The sequence below is a fragment of the Mustela nigripes genome, chromosome 13, assembly GCF_022355385.1.
Source record: "Mustela nigripes isolate SB6536 chromosome 13, MUSNIG.SB6536, whole genome shotgun sequence".
Classification (NCBI taxonomy): Eukaryota; Metazoa; Chordata; class Mammalia; order Carnivora; family Mustelidae; genus Mustela; species Mustela nigripes.
This window is the reverse complement of record NC_081569.1, coordinates 44,393,651-44,406,700: the sequence shown is the minus strand read 5'-3', so window position 1 is coordinate 44,406,700 and position 13,050 is coordinate 44,393,651. Positions and strand designations below refer to the sequence as shown.

The following is a 13,050-nucleotide window of genomic DNA, read 5'->3' as shown; positions in this document are numbered from 1 at the left end:
TCTCAAACCTAGGTGCCATGACCTGGTTTGGCGGGGAAAGTCAGAATCGCACCCAGAGACCCCTGAACCACGCCGGGCTCACACAGGATTCCCCTAACCTCTCAGCAGTGTCTTCCCAATTCCACACGGGACCTCTGGCCGGGATCCCCTGGGGTGCGGCTGGAACTTCCAGGCGAGGGGTGGTGACTGGGAGCGCCCAGTCCTCGAGGACCTCCCCCCGGGTCAGCTCGGGGCCGCTGCCATCTCAAGCGCGACCCGAGCGGGGCACGGAGTTTTACAAGGTGGTGGCAGGGTCTGGCCAAGTCCGCGCGGGTTCTCAAACCAGAGGCAAACGAGCCTGCGGACCGCGCGCTGGAGTCCCGCGGAGGGGGTCACCACCGTCCCGCCCAAAGGCTGCTCTCCCCTCCCCCCCCGCCCTCGAGCTCTGAATAGGAGGAGGGGAAAAGGTGTGTGTGTGGGGGGGGGGCGGTATTTAAGCTGAGGGAGGAGAGGACCCCAAGGCGGAGGTGGGGGTTGGGGGGAAGGAGGCATTGAATGGAATCTTGCTCATTCAAGGTATCCCCTCGCGAGGCTAATAACCATTCGGGTCCCAAAAACTTGTCTCCCCGCCCAGAGTCCTTATTCAGTGACTAGGAGCGGGAAGGGAGTTTGAGATCTAAGTCCCACCCTCTGGGCTGGAAGCCTGAAGCCAGAGAGGGGAAGTGATTTCCTCAAGGTCACGCAGCAAAACAGCGGCCAGTCAGAGCCAAACCCCAGGTGTCGGGCTCCCGACCGCCATCACCCTCAGAACCCAACCCCCAACAGTCCTGCGCTCGGGGAAGGCAGAAGCATGGCCGGGGGCTGAGAGGCTGGACTTGGGGGTGAAATGAGTGCGCGGGACACTCTGTAACCCCCAGTCAGGGTACGAGGGGAGCTTTTCCTCCGCGACGACCCAGGAGCCTCGCTTCGGGCGCCTCTCGCGTGGGGCCGGCGGGCCACGGATAGCTGGGGACAAGCGAGCGCGGGTGCCTGGCACGCAGCTCCACCTCCCGCGGGCTGGGACAACACGGAGTGCACGGACCCTTTAAGAAAGTTCACTGGGCGAGTTCATCAAACTTTAAAAACTTGTCACAGTAGGGTAAGGGGAAAGGAAAGAGAGGGTAAGAGACGACGAGGGAGAGGGGAAAAGCCCTGCCGGAGGCTGGCGCGCTGCAGCCCCGGCTGGGGCGAGCCCTCAGTGGGCGGCGAGGATTGGCTGCGCGTTCCCCCGGAGACCGCGAGGAGGGCGGGGGAGGGGGCTGGCCGGGCCCCAGCTGAGGCCGGTTCCGGCCCCCGCCCCCCGCCCGGCGCCCGCCCCCTCCCCCGGCGCCCGCCCCCCGCCGCAGCCGCCGCCGCCGCCGCGGGCGCACTCGCCGGTCGCAGTGAAAAGGCGGAGGCGGCGGCCGCTCGGGCTCGGCTCCGGTTCCGAGTGCCCCCCCCGCCGCACCCCCCTCCCCACCTCCCGCACCCGCCAAACTTGATGTGACCCCAGCCCGACGCGGCGGCTGCCCCTCTCACCGCCCCGCGCGCCCCCCACCGCCACCCCGCCCCGCACTCCCGGAGCGCACCGCTCACCGCGCCCCTTCCCACCTCCTCGCCGGGGCCGGGCGCCGCGCTCGCCCTCAGCGTTCCCTTCCCCTCGCCACCCCCACCTCACCCCCCGCACCATGAGCAACCTGAAGCCGGACAGCGAGCACAGCACCAGCACCGGCACCGGCACGGGCTCCGGCGGCACTCTGGAGGAGGAGGTGGGTCTGCGGCCCCGGGACTTGTCGGGGTGAAGTGCACGCGGAGGTGGGCGGGGGAAAGGGCGCGCTGGGCCTCCCGCGCCGCGCGGGGCCGGTCTGGCAAGCGCTCCGGGCGCCTTCCCGCCGCTGCCCTTCGGTCAGGGAGGAGCAGCCCGTGTCCGGCGGGCGGGGGCGCGCGGCCTGGACTGCCCGGCCGGGCGGGCATTGTCTCCCCGCCCTCCCGGGCTCGGGGCGGGCCGCGCGCCTGCCGCCGTCCGTGCGTCCCGTGGTGGGCGAGCGGCGCGTTGCCTGCCCCATGCCCGCTGCCCGCGCGTCTCTTGTTCTCCACTCTCGGAACGGCCCGCTACAGCCTTCCGAGGCGCTCCTCGGGTAAGGCCGGGACTCCCGCCTCCGCTGGAAGGAACTAAACGGGATTAGGACCACGGGCGGGCGGCACCCTCACTGCCTTACACTTTCCACCCTGACCCCTCCCCGTGACCTTGGAGTCCCGGGCCGGCCGCCCCGCGCTTTGGTTCACTACAACTGAGCTGTAGTCACGGGGGGTGGACGGACTTTCCTTGCAGCCCCAGAACTTGGGCTTTGGCAAAGAGGTCGGCGGGTGGTTAGTGAGAGTTGAGAAAGAGATGCCTGAAGATACTTCTTTCCCGGTTCTCCTCCCTTCGGTTTTGACCCGGCAGGCAATCAATCCAGGACCCCAGAGCTGGCTTGGGTGGGATTCTGCAAGGAGAGGCGACATTATCTTGACCACCGGACATGTGCTAAGAGGAGGGCTTGTGAGGCGGCTTCGTGGAATCAGCAGTAGCTGGGTGGTTAATGGGATGGCCAAATCGGGGAGGGTGTTTGTGGGCGGGGTGGGGTGGGGTGTGAGGTGGTGGATATAAGCCTGAGAGCTGTGGGCAGCGAATGGAGACCAGGACCTGGGCCGGCTGAGACAAAAAGTGGTGTGGAAGGGGCAGGCTTTGCAGTTGTCTCCCAAGGGCCTCTGGCAAGCTGTGTCACTCCAGGGCTGAGAGACCCTTCCTGCCGCGCCCTGGAAAGCCCTTGCCCAGGAAACCAAGGGCCAGTTATCCACCCTGAGCTCCTTTCCCCTTGGTCTGAGGATAGTAACCGCAGAGCCCCTGATGGGGGCCGGTGCTGCTGCCTCCCTCCAGTGCAGTGGCCGTGGTGCCGGCGGGCCGTGCTGTAGGTGTGGTGCAGAATGGCGGCGGTGGCCCATTGCTGGGCTGGGCTCCTCACTGTGGGAGGGATGGTGGGAGGGTCACACCACCGGCACCCACTCTTAGTAATTCAGAGGGTTGCTGCTAGTCGGAGTCCACCAATGGCATGGCATCTTGAGAATCTAGGTCTAGATCTCACTTTTTTGGGCGAAGGGGTGGGAAATCTATAACTTCACACAGAAGGATGACAAGGGAGGGCCTGACATTTGTCCGCTGGGGTTGTGTGGGCTCCAGTGCAAGGGATGGGGGTTGGCTCCTGAAGTCTTTGTCTTCCTCGGACCTTGACATGCTGACAGGCCCATGGCACTGGTGGGAACCTTAACCCCATCCTAACTGTACCTGGTTGTTCAGAATCTCTCCTGAGAGTTGAGGGGAGGGTGACAGGGTTGCTGGTGTATATGGGATCTCTGCTTGGCCTCTTGTGAAGCTGGGCAAAGACCCAGAAGGCCACTAGTGCTAGATGGTTGACTTCAGCAGGGGGTTCACCCAAGAGGCTGGGCTGACCCTCAGACCTACCCCCTTTGAAGTGGGATGGGTGAACCTTGTGGCCAAGCTAAGTTCTTAGAGAAAGCATGTGAAGTATTGGTCACTTTTTTCTAAGTGCTTTTTCTGAGAGAGAAGGCAGAATCTTCAAGAAGTGGAATCCCTGTGACTCCTCCTTAGGGGCAGAGGTGGGTCACAGCACCGTAGTGGTTAAGGGAATCAGCGCACCTGGTGCTGATGGAGGGGCACAGGCTTGTATGTAACAGAGTTCTAAAATTAAAGTTCTGGGAATCTCCTGGATTCTAGTGTTTGCTCTGGTCAGGTTAAGTGCAAGGATGAGCCCCCTCTCCTCATTAGACTTCTGGACCAAGAGCTCTTCTGCTGAGGTTCCTTGTTGAATTGGTGGTTTGAGCTGGAACTGAATTCCTTCCCTTTAGCTTAGCTTCCCCCTTGGCAGTCATTTCTGCATCCCCCCAGGAGCCACCATCTGGGGAATCTCTGTTAGCTGGGGTAGTTTACTCTCATGGCTGAGCCAGGCTGGCTCTCAGAGATTAGGTAAAGCAAGCTTGGAAAACCAAGGAATCCTTCTTGCCCACCAGAAGACCTCAATTCCTAAAGGTGTTAGGTGGCTGGAGAAAGGGGTTTGTTGTCATGGTTCCAGAAGGGGGTATCAGTAGGGCTGCTCCTTTGTGTAGCCTTGACTTTTCCTGTTTGACCACCTTATGGCTGGGGGCTTTATCCCTATCACAGGCATTAGGTTCCTTTACTGGTTCAGGGAGCAGGATTACAGGTTCAAGGTCACAGACTTGAAGGTAAGAAGGAGGAGGGGATGGAGGTTAAATGCAACAGTAGGTAATATAAGGGATATCAGCAAGTGATGCAGTGGTGCCCCTGAGAAGGTAGAGATCAGCCCTTCCTGAGATGTGGCCAGGTTAGGAGGTTGGGAAGCCTATGCTGGTCAGAAAGTGTTCCAAGAAGAGCACATAGCAGATGTCAGAGGGAGAGGTAGATTATGGAACCGCAGGAGTACCTGGTGTTTGCTAGGCTGCAGCCGTCCTGGGGGCCACATTATGAAGAATCCAAGATCACGCAGGGCTGGGGGGAAATGGGCCTTTTTCTGCCACTTGGAAAGGAGATGTGTTAGAAGCTATGGTACTTTTTGAAAGCTAAGGAGGATGGCGATGAATTAAGGAGAAGGTCTGCAGGGGAAGAGCTAAGTGTCCCTTTTGATCTGGAGGCTATGCCTTAACCCAGGTGGGTCATGGCTGGTGCTGGGAGCTCCAGAAAGTATGGTGAGACTGTAGCACAGGGCAGGCTTGCCTCTGATGCTTTGGAACCCCAGACCAAAGCATGCCTTAGTGATTCTGTAGGGCTGGCTAGAGTGTTACAGTGTTTCTGGGGAGGGGTACTTGTGGTTTGAAAGCATTCTATTTTGAAAAAGGAGACTTTCATAATACATGATGAAACTAAGTTAAGTAATTATTCACTGTGTGGGGGGGTGGCAGAGCTGAAGGGAGCGTAGTATTTGGAATCTTGGGGTGGAAGGAGTTCAAGTTTCTAAGAGTTAAAGAAATTTTTTTGCCAGCCTAATGGTAAACTGTAGAAAGGCAGCCAAAGAAGCGACAGCTTAACCTGAGGGTCTTGGCCTCTCCTGTCCTCCCACTCCATCTTTGCTGGTCTGTTGCATCCAATGGATCCAGGCCAGTGTGGCTGCTTGCAGGCCTGGCACCCCCTTGGTCTGTCCTGTGTCCTCTAGAGGTCTCTGAGGAGCCAGCCACGTCCCTGGCAGGATGGGCCAGGGTTAGCACTCTAGATGAAGGTGAAGGAATTCTGGGGTCCAGCATGTGACTCAGCCACTTCCCTTTTTCTCTGCCATCAGAAATCTTTGACAGAATCCAGGACATCTTGGTGCTCTATCTGTAAGCTTTTTATTATTTGTTTGTTTGTATGAGTGAAGGCAGGCCTCTGTTCTGGGCGTTTACCTGGAGACAGAGCCCCGCCAGATAGGCTCAGGCAGATTCTATAGGCTGGGGTTGTTGTGGATGTGACCTCTCTGCTCAAATAGTAATAGAGAGGCTGTCCTGGTATTAGTGAGCATGCCCAGCTTTCGTGCTGGGCGTTATTCTAAATACCTGACCATTTTACCTCCTTGAACTTTCACAACAGCTCTGTGAATTGCTTTACTTTATTGTCATCACCACGTTATGAATGAGGAATCTGAGACCAAAAGTTTAAATAACTTTCAGGTAGGGGCCCTGGGTGGCTCAGTTGGCTGGGTGTCCAGCTCAGGTCATGATCTCAGGGTCCTCAGATCAAGTGCCATGTCAGCCTCCGTGCTTGGCATGGAGTCCTCGGGATTCTCTCCTTCTCCCTCTGCTCCCTGCCCCCCCGCCCCCAGCTTGTGTGTGTGTATGTGTGCGTGCATTCTCTCAATTAAATAACATCTTTTAAAACTATCACGTAGCTAGTAAGTAGATAATTTGGGATTTGAACCCAGAATTTGCCCTTAACCACACGCTATACCTGCTGTTCCGTTTTACATTAGGGTTTTTGGTGAGGGTTGGGGGCGTGGGGAGTAAAGTCCTTCAACTAAAGTTTTTGAGGCCCGAGCTTTGGGTGATGTTGCTGCAGGCTAGTTCCCATTGGGCTCAGGCATCTGAGGATTGGGTGATGGGAGCTGGCAGCCCTTGGGAGAGGAGCCTTTTATCACAGGTATTGTTGAGAATTGCTATCACAGGATGATAAAAGCAGACCAAGCCCGTTTTATTATTCAGCCTCCATGGTAGTACACCCCCTTGTTGCCTGTCCTGGGGCTTACTGCTTTCATTCCCACCCCTACCCCTGCCCCCAGCCCACCTTGGTACCCTGCTGCTTTGGGCATCTTAATTGAAGAAATGGTACCCACTCTAAAGTGACTGTCATTTTGTGGGGGAGGGGGCGGGCATCATTCTGTTGAGGTGCCTTATCTCTTCTTTTCCTGCACATGGGCAGCCTGTCTAGCTTATCCCAATAAGAACCAGCTTCTCAATCCCATTCAGCATTTGGACCTTCTGATTTCTTCTCATCCCCATCTCCAGAGAGGGGCTGAGGAGTACTCAAAGTGGAGTCAAGACATGAAGTGTGGGATGCCTTGCTTTTTGCTCTCGTGCTCTCCACTCACTTATCCTGTTGGGCCTCCAGACAGTCCTGAGAGCAAGAGGAGTCCATCCTACCTGCCCTGAGGGCTGGGCTCCTGGTCTGTGGCTCTCAGACTCGGCTGAGCTTTGGTTTTGGGTGGCAGTGACATCTGGTAACTTGCTTGTTTCTCTGCTGTCCCCTGACCATGGCTGCCTCAGAGGCGTGCTCACACCTCTGGCAAAGCCATGAGGCAGGAGGGCAGAGCCCATCCCTATACTTCAGAAACCGTGTTGCTGTGAGGTGGGAACTATAGATACCCCACAAAGCTCTGTGTGCTGGAACCCCATCTACTCCCTGCCCAGAGACAGCATGGCCTCCCTCTTTCTGCTGCTTCCCCTGTTGTATCCTTGGATGGAAAAAATGTGGATTCCTCTGAGATGTGCCACGGCTGACAGAAGAATCAGACCTTCCTGAAGAGTCCGCTGGTGGATGCGTCTGTGCTGGGGGCCTCTGGAGGATAGCAGGGGCTGTGGGTATGGGCGGGTCTGTCTAGGCCTGTCTGCCATGGCCTTTAGTCTTTTATGGCCCACTGAGCAGAGGCTCTTGGCTGTCACAAGTCATCAAGGCTGCCTGTATAGTTCGGAACAGGCCTGGGACTCCCGGGAAGAAAGGGTAGGGCCTGACCTAGATGAGTCTGTGGGATGAGTGTCTGGATTACCTAGCTCCCTTTTGTGGTTTGCTACCCTCTCCCTTCCCAAATGGGTCTTGGGCTTTTACTGGTAGAGGGGGTGTCAGGAGAGGTAACTGGAATAGGACCTAGACCCTTTTTTGAGAACATTTGTTGAAATGAAGACTTGGAAGGACTTTTGCCCAGACTGGCCCTCATTCTTTCTCTTTTTTTTTTTTAAGATTTTATTTATTTATTTGACAGAGAGAGATCACAAGTAGGCAGAGAGGCAGGCAGAGAGAGAGAGAGGAGGAAGCAGGCTCCCTGCCAAGCAGAGAGCCCAATGCGGGACTCGATCCCAGGACCCTGAGATCATGACCTGAGCCGAAGGCAGCGGCTTAACCCACTGAGCCACCCAGGCGCCCGACTGGCCCTCATTCTTAATGTGTGGTGGTGGCTATATCCAGGCACTGCTGGAGATGTGTGTGACCCGGGAGCTGCAATCCAAAATGCAGACCCTTGAAGCAGCTTCCGTTCCCAAACAGATTCCCTCCCAACAGAAGCATTGTGTTAGGAACCCCCTCTTACCAGGCTTCATCTGCTTCCTTCAGGTAAGTGGGCAGGTGTGGTAGGCTTGGTACTCTGTGTTCACAGTGAAATAACGTCAAGTGGTTTAAGGGTTGGAGGTACTGGTTTTGGAGCTGGGGGAGGGATATAAGGTTCTCCGGGAAATACACTTTGGTGCGTGGCAGTGGTGACAGCTGTGACTCTTGCCAGGGACAGGAACGAGCAATAGATCTGTGTTGGCTGACCACACAGCCTTAGGAGGGACGGCGGAGGTGGGTGGCACAGGAGGGAAGGAAGCCTACCCTCACCATCCTCTGTGCAGGGGACCCTGTGACCCTGCCACTTGAGTTGCCTCGGCCCCTGGCAGTGTCTAGAACCAAATGGAAAACAATCCCCTGGTGCACTGAGTCTGCACCGTGCAGTTCAGGTGGTTTGGTCTGCTTTCCTATAAATGAGATGTAGGCTGTACTCAAAACAGGCTTTGTGACCAGGTCTGTCCCTGAGATGTTGTACTTTCTGTTCCTGGGGCTAGAAGTGGCTTGTAGCCTGAGGTCATAAGCCTTATTATTTAAGACTCCATTGGTACCTGGCCCTGCCCCACCCTTTAGAGAATTTCTTACCACCCCAGTTTGCTTCCCCTGAGCCCATACCTACACAGTCTGGACTCTGAGACACATGGCAGGTTGTAGGGCAAGTGCCTGACTTCCCAGGTGACTTGGGTTTTACTTCCAGCTCTGCCCCTGGCTGGCCCAGCAGCCAGTCCCTGAGCTGGTTCTTCATCTGTGAAATGGCCCGACTGCTCTGCCTGTTTCACCCAGGGACTATCCTGTTCCTATGCCAGATGGTAGGTATAAAAGACCTGGGAACCACAAAGTGCGGCCCCAGGTGGGGTCTTGAGAGCCAAACCCTGTGATTTGGGGCTGTAATTAGCAGAGGCAGGCTTAATGCTATAGAGCACATCTGAAGCCTGGTCCTTCACAGCATCGAAGATGTCCTACGTGCAGGGAAGCTGGGCAGTGTCCTAGCCCCGGAGCTGAGTGGCCCAGAGCTCTTTGGAGGGAGCATGGGAAGCACTGGTTTTCTGGGAGCCTGTGTCTCAACTCCCATCCACTGTCTGGCTGTATCTGCTTGCTCTTTTTCCCTCTGTCCTTGTTCAGCCCTTATAAGTCCTGCATCTGCGGGCCGTGTCACCACATTCCATCCACCTCTCGTCAAGTGGCCCCACTCAGAGGGACTTCTTTCCCCCGGGAGGGGTAAGAGCGACCTGCTGGTGCCAAGCCTCGGCCTGGGACCCAGGCGGCTCCCTTCCCCCACCCTGCCTTCTACATGCACACCCTAAAGAAGAAACCCTGGCCACAGAGATCTCTGGGAGGGAGTTACATGGGGGGGACTGCCCTGAGGTTTCTTTTTGTCAACCCCAACACCGCCCCAGCAGAGACCCCTTCCAGACCCCTAGGGTCTGGCTGCTGACTTCCTGCTCTGTCACTCTCTCAATCTCTGTCCCCCTTTTCATCACTTTCTTGGCCTTTTTACGTGCAGAAGGGAGTCGCTTAAGCTCTGAGCAGCTGGAGGACAATACCCAAGCCTTATCTGAGGACTCAGTCACCTTCTCCTGTGTCCCTGGTATCTCACAAGGTAGAGTGTGAAGGACCTCAAGGCCAGTACATCCTTCCTCTTTACAGTTGAAGCAGCAGAGGAAGGCTACAAAGCTATCTGCCAGGCTTGTGGCCAGGCTGGGGCTCCTTACCCAGGCTCCCTGACAGTTGGTTTGAGGCTCTTTTTCTTTTGTTTCCATATCTGAGCAACAGGTGCCTGCTGAGCAGAAGGCTGAGCCCGAGTCCTCTGGTGTCTCCATTCTCAATAGTGTTTCTTCCCCCTGGAGGAAGAATGATGATGGCTGATGCAAGCTTAGAAAGGACCTTTAGGGAACACTGGAGTGGCTCCGTCCCTTTCAGCTCAGGTCATGGTCTCAGGGTCTTGAGATGAAGCCACATATCAGGCTCTGTGCTCATGCAGAGTCTGCTTGTCTCTCTCTGTCCCCCTGCTTGCTCTTGCCCTCTCTCTCTTTCAAATAAATAAATACATCAATATCTTTAGAAAAAGAAAGGACCTTTAGTATCTTTTTTTTTTTTTTTTAAGATTTTATTGATTTGACAGAGAGAGCAAGCGGGCAGGGGGAGAGTGAGAGGGACAAGCAGACTCTGCACTGAGCACAGAGCCTGATGTGGGCCTCAATCTTAGGATCTTGAGATCGAAGGCAGACGCTTAACTGAGCCACTCAGGTGCCACAGGACCTTTAGTATCTTCATGTCAGGAAAGCTGTAAGCTGGATGTAACACCGGTTGCATTTCATCAACTCCCAGGGTTTGGCTGGTGGGGGTGGTGCTGACTGATGGGGTGGCCTGGGCTTCTGTTTGGACTTGGGTGTTTGGGGCCACACGTGCCCAGCTGCTCTGTGTGAGGCATGTCTGTGGCCCTGTTCCGGTGCCTGCCTGCAAGTCAGCAGGGCACAAGGCTGTTCCCACTTAGCTGGTGGGAATTGGTAGTCTGTCTTCCTTTGACTTTCCTATAATTAATTTTGTTAAGGACTAAGCATGGGATCATCCAGTAGACAAGACACCCCCCACCCCCAAGTCAGCCTTCTGTTTCTGCCTTCTTAGCTCAGAGGCTAAAGGCCACTTGTTTTCAGGGTGCCCAAGGCCAACCTGACTGAGGGCCGAGTAAGTTGGGGTGTGAGACTGAGGTCTGCAAAGTATTGACTCATGGGCACCTGGGGACATAGAGCTCGTGGTCATAGACCATGAGCAACTCACTGGACCTCTGGGCTTTGGTTTCCTCCTCTAAAAATAAGGTTTCTTCCAGTTCAAATGTTCTGCATTTCAGTTGCTTCAGAGGCCTGGGAGTCAGGGAAGGATGTGGGAGGGGCTTCTGAGAGGCTTGTTTTTCCCTTTTTGGACTTCCCTCCTCCCCCCACTCCCTTCCCTAAGTGGTGTTTTCCATCCAGATGACACCAGAGCTTGCGTGAAGGTGTGAGTAGGTGGGGATTCAGAGTGAGCCCATCACTTCCGTAGATTCGTAGATTCGCTGGGACGGACAGGTGAAGTAGTTAATTCCTTTCCAGATTGAATTCCAGCTTCCAGAGATGCTACAGGACTGCTGCAAAGAATCCATTTTCAAATGTTATTTTTATCTCTTTGGTGGATGTATCTCTTGCCTCGAGTCACGTTTCCCTGGGTGTGTCCTTCCCGAGTCCCCAGGCCTGTGAGGCAGGGATTTGCCTCGAAGGCACAAGTCTGTCTTCTAGGGCAGAGTGTTCCCGGCGGACCAGAGGGGTTTATATGGGTTGGGATGGGGAAGAGGTCGGGGTGGTTGGTCCCCGAAGTCCCGGCAGGACTGTCTTGGAGATGACAAGGCTGGGCTTTAGAAGAAGGCTGTGGCTGTCCTTCAGAGTTAAAGGATAAGAGGGTTTCATATCCATGATCATTTCACTGTTTTTTGAAAGTGGTGTTTACCCTTTTTTGGTTGTTTTTCAAAGATTTTAAAAAATTTATTTGACATAGAGACAGAGAGAGGGAGCAAAAACAGGGAGAGAGAGAGAGAGAGAGAAGCAGGCTTCCTGCTGAGCACGGAGCCTGATGTAGGGCCCAATCCCAGGACCCCGGGATCATGACCTGAGCCGAAGGCATACATTCGACTGACTGAGCCACCCAGTTGCCCCTTCCCTTTCTGCCTCATAATAAAAGCTGGGACTTAGGGAGCCTGTCCTCTCAGCCACAGGACCCTGCTGTGCTCTCAGCTGCGAAGTTGAACGTTTAATGCTTGGTGTGAAGGGAGTCTTGTGTCGAAAAGGTCGGGGCAGGTTGGGGCTATAGGATCCTTGGGCTATAGGATCCTTAGTGTCAGTCCTGTCCCTGTCATTGCAGAGAAGGGCTAGGGCAGCATGGCCAGGCCCCAGCCTGCATGTGGAGTCCTCTTTGTGTGTGTGGGGGGGGTCCTTCAGTGACCACCGCCTTCTGTGGAAGCTTCACTCAGCTGTTTTCATCTGTAGAGAAAACCAACTCCCTCGTTGTCCTCCGACAGTCCCCTTCTCTTAATACCTCTACAGCCTCTGTGTGAGCGGGGTCCTGCGCGTGCCTCAGGGAAGAGGGAGACCTCTGAGCAGCTGCTGTCGAGAGAGCTGGCCTGGATTGGCGGCACTGAGTGACAGGTTTCTGCCTGGGGGAGTGTCTAGGACCAAGAGGATGTCCACCTGGACTCCTACAGAGAGGATGAGTCCTGCCTAGAGGCCTTTCCCACAGAGGTCTAAACTTGTTCTAAGGCTGATACCTTGTGCGTCACTATCCCCTTGCTCCTGAAGCTTGTTTGATGTCACTTTTTTCTGAACATGTGTAAGCAAATGTCAGTTTGTCTGAAGGAGGAACATCAGAAACACACAGATATGAATGAGATGACCAGAGTCCCTGCTTCCTACTTCTCTTCAGAAGGTCATCTTCCGGGGTGCCTGGGTGGCTCAGTGTGTTAAAGCCTCTGCCTTCGGCTCAGGTCATGGTCTTGGGGTCCTGGGATTGAGCCCCGCATCGGGCTCTCCACTCAGCGGGGAGACTGCTTCCCTTCCTCTCTCTCTGCCTGCTTCTCTGCCTACTTGTGATCTCTGTCAAATAAATAAATAAAAATCTTAAAAAAAAAAAAAAAGGTCATCTTCCTCTGCCTGGAGAGGACCACAGAGGAAAGGAGACCTCCAGTATGAGGCCTGAAGGAATAGCCAGGCACTCCAGGGAGCCTGTCATGTTGGGGTTAGAAATTGGGCTGAGCTCCACAGGGGTCTCAAGAATAATGCTGGGGGACGGGAGACCGCTTGCAGACTGCCCTTCTCCGCCCTCCCCAGAGTGAGCGCAAGGGCCTCCTGTGGGGGAGGTGAGGGCTCTTCCTCCCAGCCCTGGAGGGGCCCTATCGAGGAGCTGGACAACCTCAGGAAGTCTGACCTCCAGTGATAGCCTGGGGCATGGACTTTAATGAGACTGGACCTCCTCAACCCTTTGCTTCCAGCATCTTGGGGGAAGGACAGGCAGCAGGACTTGTCTAAAGGAAGAGCAGCCTCAGGAGCCCCCAGAGCCTGCTGGGTGGGTGGGGGACACAGTTGTGCCAAAGGCCATTTGGTTCCTCCAGGCAGGCCTGGGGCTCGCTGGGACCTCCAGCAAGACCAGGTCTGCTCCTGACCGTCATGAAGGCAGCA

The 13,050-nt window shown here is 55.7% G+C and overlaps 1 protein-coding gene across 1 annotated transcript in view; it reads left to right on the top strand.

Annotated features, from left to right (window-relative positions):
- Window positions 1-1,382: 1,382 nt before the first annotated feature.
- The window catches only part of OAZ2 (ornithine decarboxylase antizyme 2), a 71,623-nt gene continuing 59,955 nt past the window's right edge, over window positions 1,383-13,050 (top strand). The window contains 1 exon segment of the mRNA XM_059372251.1: window positions 1,383-1,766. Within this exon segment, the coding sequence (XP_059228234.1) occupies window positions 1,686-1,766 (81 nt within the window). The 5' untranslated portion in view covers window positions 1,383-1,685.